At 39.5% G+C, this 23,100-nt stretch overlaps 3 protein-coding genes across 4 annotated transcripts in view; 2 read left to right on the forward strand and 1 right to left on the reverse strand.

The window, feature by feature from the left end:
- Positions 1-23,100, reverse strand: part of zgc:103625 (methyltransferase-like 26 B) — a 30,074-nt gene that overhangs the window by 2,871 nt on the left and 4,103 nt on the right. Inside the window, exon 2 of one of the 2 annotated variants that reach the window (XM_034712099.1) lies at positions 18,728-18,760. The gene's annotated coding sequence lies outside the window, so the exon portion shown is untranslated. Of the gene's footprint in view, positions 1-1,713; positions 1,734-18,727; positions 18,761-23,100 lie in introns of those variants that run through there. The other variant, XM_034712098.1, reaches the window with a different exon arrangement.
- mrpl12 (mitochondrial ribosomal protein L12) lies at positions 1,762-5,974 on the forward strand. The gene is made up of 5 exons (XM_034712100.1): positions 1,762-1,982; positions 3,032-3,230; positions 3,328-3,393; positions 3,531-3,668; positions 5,367-5,974. Exons 1-5 carry the CDS (start codon positions 1,924-1,926, stop codon positions 5,481-5,483), a joined length of 579 nt encoding a protein of 192 aa, XP_034567991.1. The 5' UTR covers positions 1,762-1,923; the 3' UTR covers positions 5,484-5,974.
- On the forward strand, positions 10,072-15,303 carry LOC117832814 (solute carrier family 25 member 10). Its single transcript, XM_034712096.1, has 11 exons — positions 10,072-10,161; positions 12,089-12,208; positions 12,310-12,424; positions 13,192-13,240; positions 13,674-13,715; positions 13,824-13,867; positions 14,144-14,214; positions 14,298-14,390; positions 14,470-14,547; positions 14,693-14,749; positions 14,900-15,303. Exons 1-11 carry the CDS (start codon positions 10,072-10,074, stop codon positions 14,999-15,001), a joined length of 861 nt encoding a protein of 286 aa, XP_034567987.1. The 3' UTR covers positions 15,002-15,303.

The following is a 23,100-nucleotide window of genomic DNA, read 5'->3' on the forward strand; positions in this document are numbered from 1 at the left end:
GACGGACAGGAGACAGCAGGTGAGGCTGGGGAGCATCAAATCCAGCACCCGGACCATCAGCACTGGCGCCCCACAGGGATGTGTTCTCTACCCACTGCTCTTCTCCCTCTACACCAATGACTGCACCTCAGGAGACCCCTCAGTGAAACTCTTGAAGTTCGCAGACGACACCACTGTCATCGGTCTCATCCAGGACGGAGACGAGTCTGCTTACAGACAGGAGGGGGAACAGCTGGCTCTCTGGTGTAGTCAGAACCATCTGGAGCTGAACCCGCTCAAGATGGTAGAGATGACAGTGGACTTCAGGAGAAGCCCCCCCCCTCACCATCCTGAACAGAACTGTGTCTACTGTGGACTCTTTCAGGTTCCTGGGATCCACTATTTCCCGGGACCTGAGGTGGACCTCCCACATAGACACAATCAGAAAAAAGGCCCAGCAGAGGATGTACTTCCTGCGTCAGCTCAGGAAGTTCAACCTGCCCCAGGAGCTGCTGATCATGTTCTACACCTCCATCATCCAGTCTGTTCTGTGTACCTCCATCACTGTCTGGTTTGGCTCTGCAACCAAACTAGACAAACACAGACTGCAGCGGACTATAAGGACTGCAGAAAAAAATCATCGGTGTCGACCTGCCCCCCATCCAGGACTTGTACCGGTCCCGGGCCAGGAAACGGGCAGGTAGCATCACTGCTGACCCCTCACACCCTGGACACAAATTCTTCAAACTCCTCCCCTCCGGCAGGCGCTACAGATCACTGTGCGCCAAAACAACCCGCCATAAGAACAGTTTCTTCCCCCAGGCTGTCACTCTGATGAACACTAAACCATAACAGTGTCATACCTGTCAGATAAATACTCTCTGTAAATATACATGTAGATACACAATGCAACAATTCTCAAAGCAGAATTCCATATTTCTATTTTTTGTACTATTTTTATAATGTAAAACTACCTCTGCAACTCACCACTGCACTTTATCATATTATTTTAGCCTGTACATATTAGTCAAGCCTATTTGTTGTTTCTTTGTATTTATAGCTAAGGTTATTGTTATTATATTTTTATTTTATTTTTATTGTAGTTCTTATTCTTATTCCTATTCGTATGCCTTGTACAAAGAGAGCACAGTTTACTAAAGTCAAATTCCTTGTGTGTTCAAGCATACTTGGCGAATAAAGCTGATTCTGATTCTGATTCTGATAAACACACCACAGTTCTTTGTGATGGACTCAAATATTCTGGTTTTAATCACAGGTATACAACATGTCATGTGAGCACTGGTTATTTGCTAACACCAAGTCCTAGAATTTACTGTATGGTGAAATCTGTTCTTTTTAGAGTTCCTCTGCCTGGAATCAACTCCACACCAACATGAGAATGATAAAAAACAGATTTTCTTTTAAAATGCTGATGAATTTCTCATGGACGTTTTTACGTAATCACTGTTTTGAACGTCTTTGTTTTATTAATTTTTGGTGCCATGTGTTTGTGACAATATTGTTTTTGTTTCCATTATTTTGTTGTTTAATGCTTCTCATCGTTTATTTGCTCAGATACTTAGTTTATTTTTCATTTTGTTTTTGTTTTGTTGTGTGTATACAGTCTATGTGTGGACCCCAGGAAGACTAGCAACCACAATGTGGAAGCTAATGGGGATCCTAATAAAGAAATAAAGAAATCATTTAAATTTGTTCAACGGTTTATGTTTTCACCATAGGTTGTCACATCGTTTTGCGTTTGTGTAATTGTCCTTTCTGAGTTGCCGTAGGTTTTCTAACAGTTCACGCAATGCCTTGTGGGTAGGTCAGCAGCCGAGAGGACGCCATGTGCTTTTGAGGCAGAGTAACTGGAAGGGGAGAACCTGGCTGTCAGAAACTTGGTCTGTTTTTAGGGGGACACCGGGTTAAACGGCTTCAGTTAGCATGTATTGCACCACTCGCTGCCTCCGGAGCGCGCTGCGGGCTGCAGTCAACACTCATCGGTACGTAACATCAGCTCGAGCAGGCTGCAGGCAGCAGTCAGTCACGTAACACCGGAGCAGCACTCATTCAACGGTGCATCAGGGGTTCCTCTGCCTGCCTCTTCAAGGACAGACAGCCAGCCGGTCATTATGGTGGCGTGCAGTTGTGTCCGTGGTTGGTGTTGAAACAGAGTATGCATGTACTGGGACTCCTGGATAATATTGATTTTTAACAACTGTGCGTTGAGTTACATCCAGTCATAGCTAGCTGGGTTACTTTAGCCAGCCCCAAATGAACAAACCGGCTTTGAGGTGAACACCAATGATCCTGTGATTGCTGTAAACACTCGTATGAGACATTCTTTCCTCGTTTTATGTTCCGTTTGCGTCTTAAAATCCAAATATAAATGTTGCCTTTCTTTATTGAGCACCTCTGTTACAGGCAGCCAAGGTCATGCGTGTGTGACTGTAAATTCTCGTTTTGGCTGTCCAAATATCCCGAGGCTTCATCCATTGATCTGCTCAAGCACTGGTCTCCTTGGAGTAAATACGAGGAAATTAACATAGATGTGAAGTAACAAACTAGAGTCGTTGAAGGACCTCAGAACAGCAATAGCTTCTGTTCGTACATCTTTGATCGTATGTTGTACATCTAAAAATGTCACGTTAGGTTGTTACAGCAGACTTCCCGCACTCATTTGCACTTAAAGATCTCCCCCAACTTTTTTTTCTGTTGTCATTATTTCAGCTTATACATTTCTTGATTTCCATAGCTATTTAGTCAGAGAACAGCTTCTGTTTACTTTCCACCTGCTTATATTTGCATGTAACTACTTGTGCATGATGAAAAGAACTAAATAACAAATTGCCAAAAGTTTTTTATTAGCTTTCATCCTGGCTGTTAAAGGTTGTATGGTGTCCAAATCTAACTTGATGAACCTTTATTTTATGTCTGGCTTTGGAAAACCATCCAGTCACTGGTGGTGCTGCTACAGATCCTCTATAAAACATGTAGATCTTGATTCAACGACCACTTACGGTCTAACATTATCTATTCTTGTGTGTTTCAGGCAACATCTTCAGCGGCAGGCACCAGCCTTGTGTGCTCTCAGACACCTGAGGACCAGTCCAGTCAGCCACTCCGATGCCATTGCTTCCCCTCCACTAGATGGAGCCCCGAAACAGTACTCTCCTAAAATCCAACAGCTTGTCAGTGACATAGCCAGCCTCACTTTGTTAGAGGTATCGGACCTCAATGAGCTCCTCAAGGTTTGTGGAAAACTCTCAGAAAGCTGAATCTACACCTCATTATACCTCTGGACTGACTGTTACGATCCATTTGCTTGACCCTTTTTTTTTCTTGCAGAAAACTCTGAACATTCAAGATGTCGGGATGATGCCAATGGGAGCAGCAGCTATGCCTGCAGCCCAGGTGAAGCCCAGACTTACAAATTACTTTAAGTTTGAACTAACACTACTTTAACAACGGGTCTACATGTTATATCACTGCAAGTTTCACTGACGTCTAATTATTTAATCAACGTTCACCCTTTCTTTGTGTGAAACCAGGCCACAGAAGAAGAAGTGGCACCTGTCAAGAAAGAGAAGACTCACTTCACAGTAAAACTGACAGAATTGAAAGCAGCTGAAAAAGTGAAGCTTATAAAGGAAGTGAAGAACTGCATACAGGGCTTAAATCTGGTTCAGGTAGGTGGTCATTAGTGATTTGTCCTTAGTCCTAATCTGAGTCTCTTGAAGGTACCCTGTAGAGTGTTTGGTCACTTGTTACAGTAATGAGCATTGTTTGCTGATGGACAGTCAGAGGGGATGATCTGCTGAAGAAAAGCAGAAATACAAGTTTTACAAGACCGATACAGACTGCTTAAAGGTAGAAGCAGAAACTGTTTGTTTACCTGTAAGAGTTATTACTTTCTGCTATGAAGTGCAGATCTGTGCAGTTATAAACAGCATTCCCTTAGTACACATGGAAGAACGTTTCAGGCATCCTTTGGTGTAGGGATGTACACAATCGATTATCGATTAATTGATTGTTAAGAAATTACTCGAAACACACATTTTTGTTCTCAATTTTCCGTCACGTGGAATAAACATCATGTGGTCCCACATTACACTCAGCTATTAGGGAGGTGTTTTGAGTTTAAAGCATGTTTCGATGTGAATCAGCTGGTTAAAGGTGTTGCGCACAGCAAAGACGCTCAAAGCTGGCGACTGCGGCTGAGCGTCAGGTCTCCACGTGTGCTTTTACAGACACAAAGGTTCACAACTTTAAACAGGACATTTCCTCATCTTTGGATACAAAGCCAACAGACTGGTGGGAATTGCTAGTATGCTATGTTTGCAGACCAGAAATCAGAGCCGTGTGGGCTTTTCTGCCACTGGACTTATTATGACCAAGTTGCGCTCCCGGCTGACACCTGACATAATACACATGTTTATTTTTCTCAATAAGAACGAGTAGGCAGAAAACTGGACACTGTGAGTCTGAAGTACTTTCAGTTAGTATTATGAGCCTTCACATTATAAAACTATGCCACAGAGATAGTTTTATGAGCCTGATCGTTGATAATCAGTGTTAAACATGTAGCTACACGTATTCAATAACGTCAGTTATATGCATTTTGTTGCTGTAGAAAATAAAATTTAGGTGTAAAAAATGTATTTGGCCTTGTTTTTGACATAAGAATAATAATGTTTTTTTTAATTGATTAATCGATAATTGATCGTTAACATATCCAAAAATCGATCACAGAAAATACTTAAAATATACATTCCTACTTTGGTGTATTTTAGATCAAACAGTGTGAATCTGCCAGAGTCTGAAGGCTTTGACTGACGGCCTATTTTCACCACAGTGCTTACTAAAGCAGCACTATACAGGGCTGAATTCACCTTAAAACTAATCTTATACACATCAGAATACCAAATAGAGCCGCATTGCTCAGCTAATTGGTCAAACAGAATGGAAATGAATCCCCAATTTGTTGATTAGTGATTAATAGTCAGTCATTTTCGAGCAGAAGTGTCCCATTTATTGCTGCTTTTTTTTTTTATCTCTCATGATGTTCAATAAAGAGTAAACAGGGTTTGGGTTTTATATTATTGGTTTCACAGAATAAAGTCATCATTTGAGGATTTGGGAGACTGTGATGGGCCATTTTTACACCTTAAAAACTAAAATCAGTATTATGAGAATATTCAGCTACTTGATATCTCCATGATGGAAGTCTTCAGTTCCGCTACTCCAAATCTCACTTTTCTCATCATTACTAGAGACTAGTTTATGTTTTGCTTCATAATTTTTCCTGTTGAAATGATATGTGATTTATTTCTGTCCCAGTCATACCTCATTAATACATCTTGATATGTATTTCTCTGTCTTTCCAGGCTAAGAAGTTAGTGGAGTCTCTTCCCCAGGAAATCCGAGCCAACGTGTCCAAAGAAGAGGCAGAGAAACTAAAAGCAGCTCTGGAGGCAGCAGGCGGCACAGTGGCGTTGGAGTAGATCTGTGCAAATGGGTTTTCCACCATTCTGCTGCTCCTGCACTTCATTCTTCATTCTATTATTTCTTTTTTTTTTACATGGCAAAGAGGAGGATCATGGGAAACAAAGAAATGCCTTCTGACATTTATGCTGTCTTCTAACAGTGTCAGGTTGGGCGGCAAAACTCAGACTGAACTTTCCAGGCACACAGCCTGCACAACAATGGCCGCCCCGGTGTATGCTCGCCCATTTATCTCATGTTTCTGTCTGCTACTTGTGTAGCAAACATGCTACTGAATCTGTGGCCTGAGTGCCAAGTACGGCAGTCAGTCATTCTGTGCAAGTGTGTATGTTAAACTTTTCACAGAATGAAAGATTATTCTGGGGGGGTGAGTACTATTCCCTTTGTTGAAGAACACCTGATACTGTAGTCCGGGGCATGGCAGGGCTGAGTCCTCGTATTGCTTATAGACTTGTTGATCATGTGATTAAAGATGACACATCCATATGTTTCCCTTCTCTTAAGTTTCTTGTGTTGATGATGATGATGATGATGAAATCAAACTATATACTTAATAGGAAGTATTATTCCTCGAAACAGAGCAGTAAAGAAAAAAGTGAATATTTTAATGTACAGTTACAGTTGTGCTCATAAGTTTACATACTCTGGCAGAATTTATGGTTTCTTAGGTAGTTTCTGTTGTCTTTATGATATAAAAAGAGTAAACACATCTTTTTGATAAAAAAATTCCTTCACCCAACACCTAACCATGAGTGATATTTATTTTTCTCTAATCATTCATATTCTCTGAAAAATGGCCAAAAAAAATCACCAATTCTGCCACGGTATGTAAACTTATGAGCACAACTGTAACTGCTTCTGAGTGTACTACTGCTGCTGACCACTAGATGTCATAAGATCTCTCTTCATCACCATGCTGGATCAGAGTAGTTTTACATTTGTGCCAACTTACAGATTGTAAATATGCTGATTTAATTTTGGCATCGACAGAAAGTAGATGCTGTCCTTGAAGAGAGGAGAGTCATTTCCAAATGTGGAAATGTATGCCTAGGAAATATACTGTATATTCAATTTGTCATGAAACAAAAACTTAATCAACTCTTTTGTCAATTACAAATCTGAAGCAATATTTTATAAACAGAATGGCTCCACATTTGGTCTATCTCTACACACAGGTGATGTTATGGAGTGTCTTATCTTGCTTGTAATATTAACACACCCTGATTTAAAAACATTGACATCAGTGGGATGATATGAGGAAACACTACAGCATACACTGGTCTTCTTCCTGGCTTGTCTTTAAAAATTAGAAAAAATCTCATTATAAATGGTTCCATTGGGTTTTAAATATTTAAATGATTATGCATGTCCAAAACCAGAACCCAGTAACTAAAAACCTAGATGGAATCCAGCCATCATAAACTCTACTATCTTTATCTCTGCTTTTTCTGCTCTGCAGTTTTAATATGTCTACCATGAAAATCACAGACTGAGGACATGTTAAAACAATGAAACAAGCGGTATTAGATATTTAGGTCTAACAGATTGCTTTTTTGGTGAACCAGGGTGTTCGCAGTCTGTTTGGAAGACAATATACCCTCTGCATAATTACATCAATCTCCTCATCAATATATGTATTCAATGTATTTTAGTGCTTCGTACAGATTCAAGCACAGCTCTACTCACCTTTAAACAACAACCACAGGTCTTAGTATTAACAAATGTTGGATTAATTAAGCAACATTTCAAAACGCTCAAATGTTGTGTTTTTAGTAGGAGCCAGCAATGTCCTGCTACTCTGAAATGTGAGGACTTTTCCTAGAGTGATGCCACATTTAAAATGAATACGATTATGACAGCTTTGTCTATTCACGCTTTTAGAGAGGACAGTTCAAAATGAAGTTAAGCTCTTTTTATTTCAGGGTCAAAGCTACAAGAGGTAACATTCGACCTTGGATACGGAAGGAAAGACTGTTTAAGACTACACAAGGCTAATTTTTCTTTTATATGTTGTCTTTTATTTGATGGAAGAGGTATTTTGTGTTGATGTTTCTGATTGTATTTTTTATCACAACAGTATGACATTATGACATCAATGAGCAAGGTCTTGTTAGTTTAAATGCTATATGTTAACTGCGCTACTGCAGTCAGCCTGTTTGTTTACATTCTATCAAAGCTGCTTCATTAGTTACAGCAGCTAAGGCGCGTATTTATTAGGGAACATTGATGATGTCCTGCTTGGTTTAGCCTTTGATATTGCTGTGCTACTCTATCGGCAGGGAGTAGTTCAGTCATATGGGCTTAGAAGCCACATGGGTTACATTTTAGTTTTATTTCAGCTAGTTTGAAAGTAGATTCAGCACAGTTCATTTTAGACAGATTTAGTACACAAATATTTATTATTAATCAGCTTATGCATGTGCCACGACTTATAAGTACTCTTATAAGTAATCAAGTTGCAACGTGACATTACACAGAAAGACACTGAGGATGCTGATTTGTGGTCGACCGGTAGCAATTTTTTAACAGCCAATGCTGATAATTAGAGAGCAGATTGACCGATAGTCGATACATAATACCAATATTACGTTGGATATCTATTTCAACCATAGGCCCCTATTTATTATGTTTCAATTAGTTAAAAACATTTAATATAAATAGAATAGTAAAATACATTTTCTATTAAAAGTACCAGTATAAACTGGTGCCCGATTCACTTAAAGGGATACTCAAAAAAAAAAAAATGTAATCACAAAATTGCTCTAAACGAGAATGGAAAAATTTTGAAAGACATAAATGGAAATGATCAAAAAATAAAAGAAAAATATAAAAATTGTAAGGCTAAAGAAGCACTACAGTTCAAATAATTTATTTCAGGAAAATTCATATTTGACAAAATTGTTCCCTATGGCTTGTGTTTTATAACTGGATGTAATTGAATAAGCCTGCTGGCCTGAATTTAGGAGGGATGGGTTTCATTCACAGAATGAACAGCAGAGGGAGTCAAAAGTCCTGCAGAATTTACAAAAAGGTTTAAAAGAGAGGAGAATCCATTCAGCTGGTGTCTGTAAAGCTATGACAGTGTCCAGGACCCTGACTAAAGCAAAATGAAATTCAACAATCATCCATTTTATTATCCACAGCTGTGCTTTAAGCGCAGTGACAGGTCCAAATGTCTATTAGTATTAGGAAAAAAATATAGTGTCAAAAGAAACCATGCAAAAGGCAGAGATTTATCAGAGAAGAGAAAGAACAGACACAGATGAAGACGAAGAGGAGGAGGAAGAGCACCACTTATCTGACTGCAAATCTTTTCAAAAGTAAAAGTACTACTAACAACTTATCACAGTTTTCCATCCGGTGAGCAAACGCTGTAAGATCCAGCTATGGTGAGAGACACAGATAATTCTCCTGGAGGAAAACGTGTTGAAATAGAAACCCTGCTGTGTTTATGATGATGGTTTCAGACTGATTCATAGTGTTGAGACTGTGACTTGGATCGCTGCAGGAAGGCGACACTTTAAATCGAATACAATCACAAGTTTAAGTGAGATAAAAATGACAGACACGATCAAATGGAAATTAAAAGTAGAAGAACACCGTGTAGAGGTTTAGAGACACAGCTGAGGTTAAAGAGAAATCTAAAAATATATAGAGTATCAAATGAGGGAAGTGAGTGTGCAGTAGTAATACAACAGATTAAGAAATTCAACTGAGGAGTATTTGTTGTTTTGTATTCTCTGTATCGCATTGTGTCCTTATGATGCAGGACAGACATTCAACCTCAGCCTTGTCCGTATGTGTCAGATCTTGCAGCAGCACTTGTTTGCTCTCCTGTCTTGCCTTTGCTCTGACTTGGAGTGGGTGTCCAGTTACTGTTACTGTCATCTATCATTACCCCCCCCCCTCCCTCAAAACTCCCTCTGAGTCAGCACACAGAGCACTGCCAGGCTGCCCATTCATACCACTGCAGCACTGCTCATTAAAAATCATGTCATGCTCAAGAAACAAAACGACTTCTAGGTTTTAGAAGCTCATAGAAAACATTATGAGGACTTATTAACAATAAAACATTGCAATATTGTTCCTAAATGAAGAAGATAGAATATATGTAGTGTGTTTTTGACCTCTTGACCCTTTGAATACACAGGGAGGCAGTGTCTATTCTTGTCAAATATTTGTTTGAACTTCATAGCTTGTGACCAGTGAAGGTGGAATCCTTGGATGCTAGCTACAGCATTACAAAACTACAGCAGCAGTCAGCCTGACTTGCTATTTTTACATTAGTCACGTACACTTCTTCCCTTAAACCAGCTGCACCACTGCTCCTGGCACAGAAAGATGGAGTTGGTGCGAGGGCTCTGCTCCTATTAGCCACATGTAAGTCAAAACATCCAGCTCTGCATAAAGATTTACAAACAAGGATATTTGTACTGAGTTAATCTATAGTGCAGGTAAAATGAACAGCATTACACCCCTGCCAGAGGTGTACGGGGAGAAGGATGAAGACAGCACACTTGGACTAAGTTACAACCTTTGACAAGGCAACACTTTCCCTTTTCTTCTGGACTTTGTGTCACTGACAACATGGCTGAGAAACGCACTTCTCGTTGGTATTTTGGTGGTATCTCCTCAAGTGCAGCCACCTGTTTAACACACCCCTTGGATTTAATTAAGGTAAAAGATGAAAATAATTATTTTTTCATTTAAAAACGACTGAAGCACAAATTTTCCTTTCAGAATATTGAGACATTACGTATTGTAGACCTCATTAATCTGTCTCGGTGGTTTTTATGTGTGCATAGTGGAAAATGTCAATGGAATTATATTCTTTGAAGGTTTATTGCTCTCTCTTTTCTTGTTGACACTGACTTTGGAGTAGCTCGCTCTTTTATAGCCTTGATTATAGCATTCAATTGGCTTGTTTTAATGTTTAAGTGTGCGCAGTGTTGATAGAAACATTCTTAGAAGAGCTCTTCTGTTACACAGCTATCATCTACTTTTTATGATTTTCTCCTCATTTCAGCACTCTAATGGAATGTTTATAGCAATATTTAGAATAGGCAGTTGACGTTAACTCTCAGGCTGAATACAATATGAAAAGTGCTGTGTCATACAAATACACACTAATTGTAGAATTGCCAGTTTGTGAATTCCCTGTAATGTTATATCAGAAAAGACCTTTATTGTCTGACTTTGTTGCATGAAACAGCTGGTGAACTGATGTATATGTAAACTACCTTTGCTATTAAGAGCCAGAGGATGATAATGATGAAAGCCTGTTTCCAAGTGCATTTCCTTTCTCCAACTTCAATCCAATCAGAGGTGAACTGTCAAGGCCCTCTGGGCCCTCAGAGAAGGCCTAAGTAGCCTATTGTAAAACATGCATTTAACAGTCAAATTTTGTTTTATTTATTCATTTCTTAATTCATAATTTGATTAAATATAAATAAAATCTCTCAGAAAGAAAAAACACTTAAAACCTGCCTTTTCAGATTGTGTTGGGATATGAAGAGTTAAATGTAAGAAGCCAGTTTGTTAGCCCATCAGAATTTTTAATCTGTGTTGTTGCTCTTTATTTATATAGCACCTATTCACAACATGTTATCTCATAATGCTCTACAAAAAGACATGGTCTAGACCGTACTCTTTACACAGACCCCACATCAAGATAAGATTCAACACCATTTTATTTTAAAATTCAATATCATCCTATAGAGCACTTGGCATCATTTAGCAAAGAAAAATGTCCTCTAACACAGGCAGAAACCTTGAGCAGAACCAGACACATGTTTAATAGCCATCTGTTGTGGCCATGTAGGGATTGGGAAGAGGGATAAAGAGAGATGCAGAAAAAGAGAGATGGATGTCTTCGCTCTAAGTGGGAGCACTTTGTTAACACTTACTTTATGACAAGTTCCGCCTGCAGTCAAAAGCTAGCTTGTGATTTACCTGCAATCTAGCTGACAAACTTGCATTTCCAATGATAGAAGCTGCAAGCGAGTGTAAGTGAGGATATTCCACGCAAATTAGGGAAACTAGCGTCAAGATTTTAAACCCAAAATGAAAGCTAGAGACTTCCAGCCCAAGTCCCAAATAATTGGGGCACTCCTATACCAGTGTAAGAGGCCTGTATTTTATTTTTTTAGATTTCCTTTTTTATCCCAAGCCAAGATCACATCTTGAAGTAACAAGCTAGTTTTAAAGCCTGTGTGTATAGTGAAACAGGGTCCACTGTGTGGTTCTGTAATTTGTCTACGGTAGCCCTGGACCAAACTCTAGCTCTGTGAGAGCCTTTTTATGTCATTTTTCTGGTTAAACTGCAACGATAGATTCTTCCAATCACTTGTAAGGACCAAGTGCGATCTATTGACTGTAAATTGAAATCTTTAACCTCACAGCTGGATTAAACTAAATACTGCGCTCTGCTGCTCCTTGTTTTTTTCCTTTAATATTGCTTGCTTGGGGAACACAGCCCCGCGCTCAAGAAGCTAGAGACACGTTTTTGTTGTTTGATTACTTGCAATTTTCACATGCAGGGGGTCTTCACCCTCATTTAAAGTTTGACCGACCTTCCACACTGTCTCTATGTGGTCCTTTGCAGGTGCACTTACAGACGCAGCAGGAGGTGAGGGTAAGGATGATTGGGATGACTGTGAACGTGGTGAGGAGAGAAGGTGTTCTGGGTCTTTACAGCGGCCTCAGTGCGTCTCTGTGTCGGCAGGTGGAGTACTAATACATGCCTTCTTTGACTCATAGACTTATTGTTCTTCCCCCTCATGCTCAGTCTTTGATAGATTGCTTTCTTTTTTTTTTTCTCTGTAGATGACTTATTCTTTGACACGGTTTGCCATTTATGAGACTGTCAGAGACAAGATGCACAGAGAGAACAAAGGTCTCATGCCTTTCTACCAGAAAGTCCTGCTGGGAGCCTTTGGAGGTAGATGTGTTATCTCACATATCTCACAAGCAGCCATAACACTGTCACCACCTGACCCCCCCCCCCCCCGGCCTCTTCAGCTCATGACCAAAACAATCCTTACCTGATGAGACATGGATCCTACCAGACCTCTGGAGGTGTGCATCTGGCACCAAGATGTCAGCATTAGATTCTTGATGTCCAGGAAGTTGTGAGATGGGGCCTTCTCAGGCTTGTTTGTCTAGCCCATCCCACAAACGCTAGATTGGGAATACTGGAGGTCAAGTTACCACCTGGAGCTTGTTGTTGTGTTCCCCCAGGCCACCTTAACTAATTGCAGTGTCGCCCTGTTGATGTTCATGTGCCCAATGTTGGCAATTCAGGCAGTGGACAAGGGTCAGCATGGGCACCCTGACTGGTCTATGGCTTCCCAGTCCCACACACTACAATATGTGATGCACTGTGTTCTTTGACCTTTCTGTCCTAACAAACATAACATTTTTCAGCTAGAACTTCAGTAGCTGTTCTGTTGGCTCAGACCACACGAGTCAACCTTCAGTCTTACACACATCAGTGAGCCTTGGTCGCACATGACCCTGTTACTGGTTTATTGGTTTTCCTTTCTTGGACCATCAGAGTCATTTTTCCTGCTACCAACACATCAAGAACACACACCCACTGATAGGTGACGTTGTAAAAGTTATGGCTGCTTGGTGTACCTTAACAGGATCTGTGTTAGCATGTTTAAGTTGATTCAGTTGTATCATTCAATGTGTCTCCTCCACCAGGCCTTGCAGGTGGTTTTGTTGGGACTCCAGCTGACCTGGTAAATGTACGGTGAGTTGGATTTTGTTGTTATTTATGTTACCCCTTAACTATTTTGTACTTTAATGAAGTCTCTCAACTGCTGTCAACCCAGATGAAACCACAGCCATTTTCACCCTTATACTGTGTTGCACTATAGCTGAAGTATGGAGTTCAAAAACAGGCCTGAGGCACTAAATCAATAAATAAGTGAACAAGAATGCTGTTCCCCTCTCTTTTACATTTCACAAACATAAAGTTTGAGATTGTACTGAAAAGTTTTATTGAAGTTTGGGACTTGAGATTCAATTTTGTAGTCAACTGAATATTCTATAACCTTTCATGCTCCCCATTCAAATTTAATTGACAACTTCTCATTGAATTCAAAAGCTAGATAATCACTCTGAAGGCCATTCATCCTGACAGTTAATTGGCTTTGATATTTTATAATCTCCCACATGTGCAGAATGCAGAATGATGTCAAGTTGCCAGTAGAGCTCAGGAGAAAGTAAGTAAATGGAAATGAATCCTCATATCTTTTTATTCAGCACGAATCGCCTATGGTCACTTTAATTGCACGCAAATCCCCACATTGTGTTTTTTTTCTTCCTATTAGTTATGTTCATGCACTAGACGGACTACTGCGTGTTTGGAGAGAAGGTACTACCCATTAAATTTAAAGCAGAGCTGAAGTTTTATTCTCTCATGTTGAAATGCAAAAGGGAAATGTGACAGGGGAGCTGATAAAAACGGCACAAAAGATCAATTCGTAACATGTACTACATATAACAGTGTTCTGCCTGTTGGCATTATTCCACACGTTTGTTCACCTGATTATTCCTATCAAATATTACTGCTTAAGATTGTCAAGTCAAGAGCAGAGCTTGTCATATTCCTTTTTACATTCATTGTTTCGTTTCCCTTTTCAATTTGTAGAGGGGCTGAGGAACCTGTTCTCTGGTGCTACACTGGCCTCTTCTCGGGGTGCACTAGTGTCTGTTGGGCAGGTAACAACATCTACAACTATTAAATCACACAAATGCTGCTTCACTATATATGTTGCAGTTTGTGTGCACTTTGCCCTCTGCAGCTGTCTTGTTACGACCAGTCCAAGCAGTTGGTTTTGGCTACTGGTTACCTGACTGACAACATCCTCACACACTTCCTGGCCAGTGTGTTTGCAGTAAGTGAATCACCTCTCTCTTTTTGTATGATATCATTGAATTTTCCGCACTAAGACTAGGATCTTTCGTTATGTGCAGGGTGGATGTGCTACGATCCTGTGCCAACCACTTGACGTTGTTAAGACCAGACTGATGAGCTCCGAACAGGAATACAGGGTGAGTTTGCGCACATATGCTGTCTCTGCTCACTATGCGTTGAGGTAATTCTGGGAATTTGTCTGTCATGCATGTTTTATTAATTTGCCATGAAGGAGCATCACATAGCATTACATGTCTTTGTTTTTGTGTCTCCTCATTGCAGGGTGTGTTTCACTGCCTTGCAGAGACAGCAAAGCTAGGTCCAAAGGCATTTTACAAGGTGGATGCCACCTTCACTGCTAATGACCCAAAGACATTCAGTTTCACACTGTTCCCTCTTGTTTTAAGTGTTTGTATATTCATTGTGCAATTGCTGTTTTATTTAGAACATCTTTAGGCCTGATGAAATATTAACTTGATGTATTTTCAGGGTCTTGTTCCTGCAGCAATCCGTCTCATCCCTCACACAGTCTTCACCTACTTATTCCTCGAGCAACTGAGGCAGCGTTTTGGTGTTGTGGTTGTCGCCTGAGAGAGTTGTGAGAATACCTGAAGGGTCCCATGGATGATTTTACAGTGACATTTATTTTTCATGACTGCTTCGCCATTAAAACTTCTTTCAAATACCGCTAGATACAAGGGGAACCAATAGCAGTTCTCATATAAATATACAGACACAGAACATTATCTATAGTAGTAACAAAAGTTTAAATGACTGACATCAACACAAATCAGAGATGTGACACTGTCCTCCACAGCAATCACAGAAAATGGGTCTTGTCAGGTTGTTTTAACTGACAATGCACGAACACTTCACTATTTTGGTCCTGTTATGTGTGATAATGCTGTCAATATGAATTAACCTTGTTTCTTCTTTTCAATTTTGTTTAACTTTTTCTACTTGTTTAATGAATAATCTGTACAAAATAAAATAGTGTGTGTGACTGTCTTTTTTACTAATAATCTTGATTTCTTTTTTTGCCGTCTTTGAGAAGCAATTTATGCATCTAGCGTGAAACATGCTATAAAATAAAGTAATTTTTATGTTGATCAAAGGTGGTGCAGTGGTTAGCACTGTCACGTCACAGCAACAGTTTTAGATATAATTCCTCCTACTTCCCAACAGACTGTATAAAACATGGATGTAATCTTGGTGACATCATACATTGCTTTATGAGGCAGAGCTTGAACCCCCACACTGAATCAATCTCACTTTTGGTTGACCTAGCAAGAGGGAAAGAGGTGAAGTGGAGGCTAGCCCCTGGCCTCTTGACTAATAGCTACAACATGCCGTCAGCCAGTCAAGTCGGCCGTGTCCTTCATTATGCCTAATTAAGCAAAACTTTGTCATCGTAATATCTCCCAAGCAATATAACTCTGCTGTAAAAATGGACATTTTAAACAGGGTGTTAATCTGTCTCCTGGGCTTTTGGAGCTGTTTTTAGCACACTAGCTTTATTATTTAATACTGGAGGTTGCTGCTATATCCTCTCACAGTCTAAAGACATACTCACTGGGTTAGCTGGTGACTCTAAATTGCCATAGGTCTGTGTGTAAGTGTGTCTGGTTCAGCAGTGTGGTTGACCAGCAACCTGTCCTGCCTCTCACCCAGTGACAGTTGGGATTGACTCCAACTCCACCACAACCCCAATGGGAAAAGTGGTACAGATACTGGATGGATGGATGGATGGATGGATGGATGGATGGATGGATGGATGGATGGATGATATAAAAACCAGTGCATAGGATTTAGTGCCACCTAGGGGTGAGGCAACCAACTGAGAGCAACTCTCCCTATCCACACATGATGGAGAACCTTCAGCGTCGGTGCAACTTACCCAAATTCCTAAAAAGTTGGGACACTGTAAATGTTGATAGAAACAGAAATTGATGGATTGAAATTCATTTGCACACTATATGTAATTGAGAACAGTTCAATGACAACATGTGAAATGTTAAAACTGAGAAAAATGGGATTTATGAGTGTCATGTTTACTGTTGTGTTGCATCACCTCTTCTTATAAAACTCTGTCAACAATTGGGAAATGAGGTGACCAGTTTCTGGAGTTTTGAAAGTGAATTGGGTCTCATTCTTGCCTGATATTGTAATTCAGCTGCTCAAAACTTCAGGGTCCCCGTCATCATATTTTCTGTTTCATTAAAGGGCAAATATTTAAATAAGTGCCAAGTCAAGACTCCAGGCAGGCCAATAAAACACCCTGACCCTTCTGCTTTGGAGCCACACTGCTATAATATATGCAAAATGTTGTTTGGCATTGTTTTGCTGAAATATGCATGGTTGTCCCTAATAAAAGCACTGTTGGATGGCAGCCAATGTTGCTCCAAAACCTGTTTATAATGTTCAGCATTTATGGCGCTTTCTCATATGTGTGAACTACCCATGCCTGGACACTTATGCATCCCCGTACCAACACAGTTGCTGGCTTTTGAAATGGGCTCTGATAACAAGCCAGGTGGTCTGTCTTCACACTGAGGGCACTGCATCTGTGATTTCCAAAAAGAATGGGCTCAGGCCCGGAACGATTTTGCTGAAATTGTTTAACTATTTACTCATGCAGTCTGTCAAAGGGTGATAAACCCCTTCCCATTTTTACCTCTGAGAGACTCAACCTCTTTAGAATGTCCTTTTTGTACCCAGTCATGTTACTAACCTGTTGCAATTTGACTGTTAACCTGTTGCAAAATTAGTCAGAGATACTCTTCTAGATGTTTTTTTTTTAGCTACTTTTTTTAATTTCAAACTTTTTTAAATCATGTTGCTTGCCTCAAATTTGAAGTGAGCAAATATTTTATTCAAAACAATACAACATTTTGGGTTCTAATATTTGATATGTTGTCTTTGAGCTGTTTTCAATCAAATATAGGGTTTAAATATTTTGCAAACCATACAAATCTTTTTTATCAACATTTTTTTTTACAGCATTCCAATCTTGGGGGGCCTCTTTAGAAACAGATGATTCAGACGATTATATGCTAATGAAAATGTACCCATGAATGCTATATTCCAATTCTACCAATTGTACCCCACTGATCCTTCATGTTTTCTGTAAGAGTTGAAAAAGAAAGTTGTAAAGAAGATCATCCCATAAATGTACTAACATTAGACCTGTTCCACCCTTCAGTTTTTATACTGTTTTGATATGTACTTTGTACTCCTAATAAAACCAGAAGATGAACGAAACCATTTAGTTTTTTGTTCTTCCCATTCTGAAAACCAAAATATTTACTTTTATATTGAGAAAAAATATTTTCTTATATGTGCTGTAGAGCTGGCATATGATTCTGACATGTTGACGTTTTAAATAATGATTACTGTTCAGGCCTGAGAGAACATTTAGGAGTGCGCTTAGGAAAAATGGCTGAGCACAAAAGACTGATTTAAATTTGAAAAGCTGTCATGTTATATTTTTGTATCCCACAGCCTGGTTGATAATTAGCCTCTCGCTGCTGCACATATCCAGCTGCCTTGTCTCGGTTGAACAAGATTTGCATGTTCAGCATGTACTAGACTGCACAATGAATTTAATATGACTATGCTTTTATAAGAAGAATCAGCAGCTTTTATTTCTGAAGATACACATTCTGCACTCTGAGATTCTTGGAAAAGAGTAGAGAGTCTTGGCTCTGTCACATTGTGTGGATTTGAGGCTTCCTTTTATCATATTACTGTTCCAAAAACTTTTTTCCAAGTAAAACTGACACGCTCCATCCATCATGTTGAAGTTTAAAAGACACTTGATTATTTCCATGTTCCGTGGTTTCCTACAATTCAGATTTTGATATCAGTGTTTGAGTGATTTTGATGAGGGGACAGGGGTCGTGACCTCTCTACTTCTGATGCATTTTTGGATCTACTTTCCTACTTTTCTCTTACTTGTTGAATAATAGATGTCAAGAACAAATAATGCAAATGAGAATTTAAATTGCCAAATCCACTCCATAACATACATTTATTATTTACATTATGGGACTCACATTGGTTATGACCTGTAACAGAACCCACGAAGGCTCAGCTTCATGGCAAAACATCTGTGGTTGCAGCTGATTGAAAGAGCAGCATAATATTGTAGATAATGATATACTGCACCTCTATGTCTGAGCCTGTTCTGTATTATTGTGTTACAGGTACTCGAATGCTGGTAAAATACAGAGAGATAGATGCTATGTTGGAAAGCAACTATCAAGCTAACAGTTAATCATGTTAATGATACACACAAACAGTTCCATAAGTACATACCTTTGTTCTCCTTTTCTCCCTACGGATTTGTGTCTGGAAAAAGAAGTAGACAGACTAAATCATTGGACCAAGAGAAACAAAACTTGAGCTCCAAACTGCTCGTAAACTTTTACCTGGTTCATATCTGAAAGTGAAAAAACAATGAATCTTCACAAGCTTTAACATATCACTGGATGAAATGTTTGCTCTGTGCTAGAAATATATAATGATGTAAGTTGTTGTTTAATGAATTTTGCTTTGATCTGCTCCAAACTTTATACAACCTAGTTACTATATCTATCACAAGGTTATCCTCCAGTGTTATCTTTATCTCATTCACTCCAGAACTTTGGCCTAAACTGCAGCTCTGATGTTTTTAATACCCGCCTTAATAAAATGACTGGCACCTAATTTTGCCAAACAAAGTAACTGCTGGTGTTTCATAATTTTGAAACTGAAATTGTGAGAAACTCTTTAAGTCTCTTGCCAAGCACAACACAACCCCTCTCATGGAGAAACACATCACGTACTAAAATGAGTGTATTGAAAACTGATTTGATGAGACATGATCTATTCCATGCTGTTTGCATGGACTGATTATTCTCCTATGAACCTGTCCCATGAACCAGACGTGTAAATTGATTTTCAACAATACAAAAAAGAAAATTTGCAGCATTTAAATGGAAAGAAAACTTCTAAATTTATTGTATTTCCTTACATGTAATGCTTGTGTGTTACACTGAGCTACACAACGCTATGTGTTTTTGTGAAGCTGTTATTCTGGACAGCATGCTGACCTAAGGCCAAACAGTCAATACAGGCATGAAAGGCAACAAAGCAGAGATGAATAACATAGGTGTCTGGCAGCACCATTGCCTTCTTAACAGTGTTTTGCTGCATGTGTTGTGTGGCTCATCCTCGGATTGGAGATAAGAAGCCCGTGGATCTCATGTGCCTAATTAGGTTGCTCTAGGGTCTGCTATTTAAAAAAAAGCTTCTGAGCTGCGCTTATATACTAGGTTGGTGTCCTTCTGTGGCACTTCTGCTTCCCAGTAGTGACCAATAAGTCTGTTTTAAGTAGCTCTGTATAGAACATATTTTGAAACTTTTTTAACTCAATTAAAACTTACAAACAACTCAACAACTATTACAACAACAACAACCACAACAACAACAACAACACTAACATCAACCAAAAAACGATAGAAATGTAGCAGGGGCTCTGGACCAGGGGTGCATCTCGCTCGGCTGGAAGTGAAGCTTCCACCTAAGTGTCTGCCCCCTGCAGTATTGGTTAAAAACTCTGTCTCCCCCATTCATTTGAATGGGGCTGCAGTCAAACTTTCTGTGGCTTCGCAGACTCTGGCTGCACAATGGCTGCACCCTGGATTGGGTTTTTTTGGCTTCAGAACCGTACAACGGGAAAAGGTGGAGCAACGCTGTCCATTTTTATTTACAGTCTATGCTCTGGACCCTGAAACAATTGTGGTAACTTTGCGCACTGTAGCTCTGTCGTTGTTAAATAGATATCAAAGGTCCCGCCCCTTCTTGATTTTGATTGGGAGAATTGATAGAGAGAAGTGACATTGACAAGTGTAGTGTTGCTCCAAAACGTTCAACGATTCTCAACTGAGAGCTCTGTTAGCACAGTGGCAAAAAAGCAAACAGTCGAGTGCTCATCATGCTGAACTGCAACTAGTTTTGTATTGACAATAGGTCCTGCCAACAGAAATTGCCATTATAATTAGTGGACACAGGCCCTTAAATAAAAGTGCAAAATACCAGCTGTAACAGTGTCAACCCATGGGTCAAGTTTCCCATCTCAAAACCCTCCTGAACAACCCTGTCTTTCTGTTTGTTTGTTTGTTTTGATCATTTTCTTTTTTCATCTAAAGGTTGCAGGATCCCTACTTGTGCAAGACCTGATGGCACCACCTGCGTGAAGTGAAGACCAAATGATTCCAACAGGAGCCATAAATATTTGAAATTATTTGAAACAAGGAAAATAACCAAAGTTACATTACCCAGGTGCCTGTCTTTCACTGGATGAGAGCAGTGCTGACCCTTGATTTTGAAAAGAAAAAATGAGTGATGGCTTAGCATTATGGAAAAGTTTGTGGGATGGAGAGTGGGAGCCAGGCTTTCCTCCTGAGGTCTGACAGTGGATCCAGGCCTTCGTGCCTTCTCTCTATGCTCTGGCCTCCAGCCTGTTGCAGGCAGACGATCAGAGATCTTCATAGAAACCATGATCTGACACAGAGTGGGCGGATATCACAAAGAAAACACAAAAGAACTAGAGTTGTGTGAATGATCAATGGTCATATTTGAGAATTTGATTCTGAGATTCAGAGCCAAGCAGGTATAATATCTTGACCAGCCTCTCGTCTGTTTAAGGCAAATCTGATCACAACATGTGTTCTGTTGTACAAAAAAATTTGAATACTACTCTGTAAACTGGGACTTTGTCCAAATAAACAAAAGAAGTTGATTTGTGTGGCTCATTGTTGTCTGCATTTATCCCTGTCATCCACTAGAATCAAAACTTTAATTGGGAGGCTAATGAGCTCATTCAATCTGACAGCAAATTGTAGCACAGCGCTCGCAATTTTTAATGAAGATAAAAAAAGATCCTGCACGCTGCTCGTAAAGACAATATTGGTATAGTTATTCAGGAAGTCCAGATTATTCCTTTGCATATGATTTATGCAAGTTAAGGATATTGACTCACTGTTGCTCTGTCACAGCCCCCTTCAAAGGTCAACCATGAATCCTTCATCTAAAATAAGAAAATCTGCAGAATCAGAGACTGTTTTTTGTAAATCCAAATGGTCAAGGTCCATTTTCCTTGTCAGAGCAATTTATTGTTTACTTTGTTTTCAGTCCTTTTTTGTGTGTGCTGCAGGAAGAGAAATTACAAAAACAAATTGTGATCGGACTCTAGGGGTTTCGCATTTATCCAAATGTGAATAACATCAGTGGATGTAGAGAAGCTATCGGTGTACAAAGGGAATCTGATAGCTCACAAACCTAATAAAGTCTAGACACTGAGTCAGTGATGCTGAAACCCTCTTACCTTTGGTCCTCTCATAATGGAGACATTACCACAACAATAGAGGGGGAATAAAACTTGGTATCTATAATGTAATATGCCCATGCACCAGTGATCACTTGGAAGTTTAGTGTTAAACAGGAAAGGGTACTCATGCAGATCTTTACTTCCTCTGAACGTAGACCGGCCATTACATCATGCATTTTGTTCTCTCTTGCCCCCCCTCTGGGTATTTCACGATATTAAGATTCATTTTAGAGTTACAATAAATCACATGGATTTCTTGAACAGCATGCATGACCTGAAGATCAGGGCACACTCTGCATTGTTGGACTGCAGTGTTACACATGTTCTTACACACCAATTACTTGCAGACTTCTGACCGGGCATCCGGCCTTTATTGCCGCAGCATTAACCTGACAGCTGCTTACAAAGGAAATATTGTGCACTTCACCCATCACTTTTAATCCAAGCTAATTAATCAGGCTTTGTTAAAAACAATTTGGTGTTAAAAAACATTTTGGTTGTGTTGAACTGAGGTTATTTCAGTCATCAATGGGGTGTGACCTTATTATTCTAATTGTTGAAAATAAAGGCTGCCTGCTTGGTTCAAGTGGCTGGTTTCTTTGGAGAGGAGATAGAACACTGTGTGCTCTGGCAGCTGTTACACTGTGGTCAGTGTGGTCGAAGCGTTTTCTCTTCCAGCAGGAGATGTTTTCACGACCAGGGAAAAGATATTAGTGTTGTGATGCAAGAAAGTTTTCATTAAATGTTTCTGAATCAGATCAGGCACAATGAACTGGAATGAACTCCTCTGGCTCTCCATACAATTACCTATAGTCTAAGTTAGTACTGTTAACTTTTAATTAGTCTCAATGTGAATTAAAGCTGCAGGGGCCCTTCCCTCAAATATTTAGTGCATTGAACTTGAATTCCTAAATCCCCAGAAAACAAAAAAGTTTTAGAAAGTTTTAGTTCTGACGCTAAACAGGGGATTGTCACTAATTTCATTGTGATCCATAAAGAATGTGGTTGAACTTTTTTGAATGTGAATTATATAATGTTCTTATTCTTGAACAGTATAAATGCTACAGTACAGCCCCTTTTTGAGAAGCCAGCCAGAGCATCTTAATCTTAACTAGGCTATATTACGCTATGGACAGGTTCACTTTAGTCTAAGCCCCACAAAGAAATTACACCTGAAAATGAACACCAGTTTAAATAGTACAATAAGTTTTGATAATTGTGTGCATCATCCTTTTATCTGGGAGCCAGCCCTACCTGAAATGTCAACTCTACAATGTCATTAGGAATGTGAACATAAAAGTGTCAAACATGATGCAAT

This window comes from Notolabrus celidotus, chromosome 20 (assembly GCF_009762535.1).
Source record: "Notolabrus celidotus isolate fNotCel1 chromosome 20, fNotCel1.pri, whole genome shotgun sequence".
NCBI lineage: Eukaryota > Metazoa > Chordata > Actinopteri > Labriformes > Labridae > Notolabrus > Notolabrus celidotus.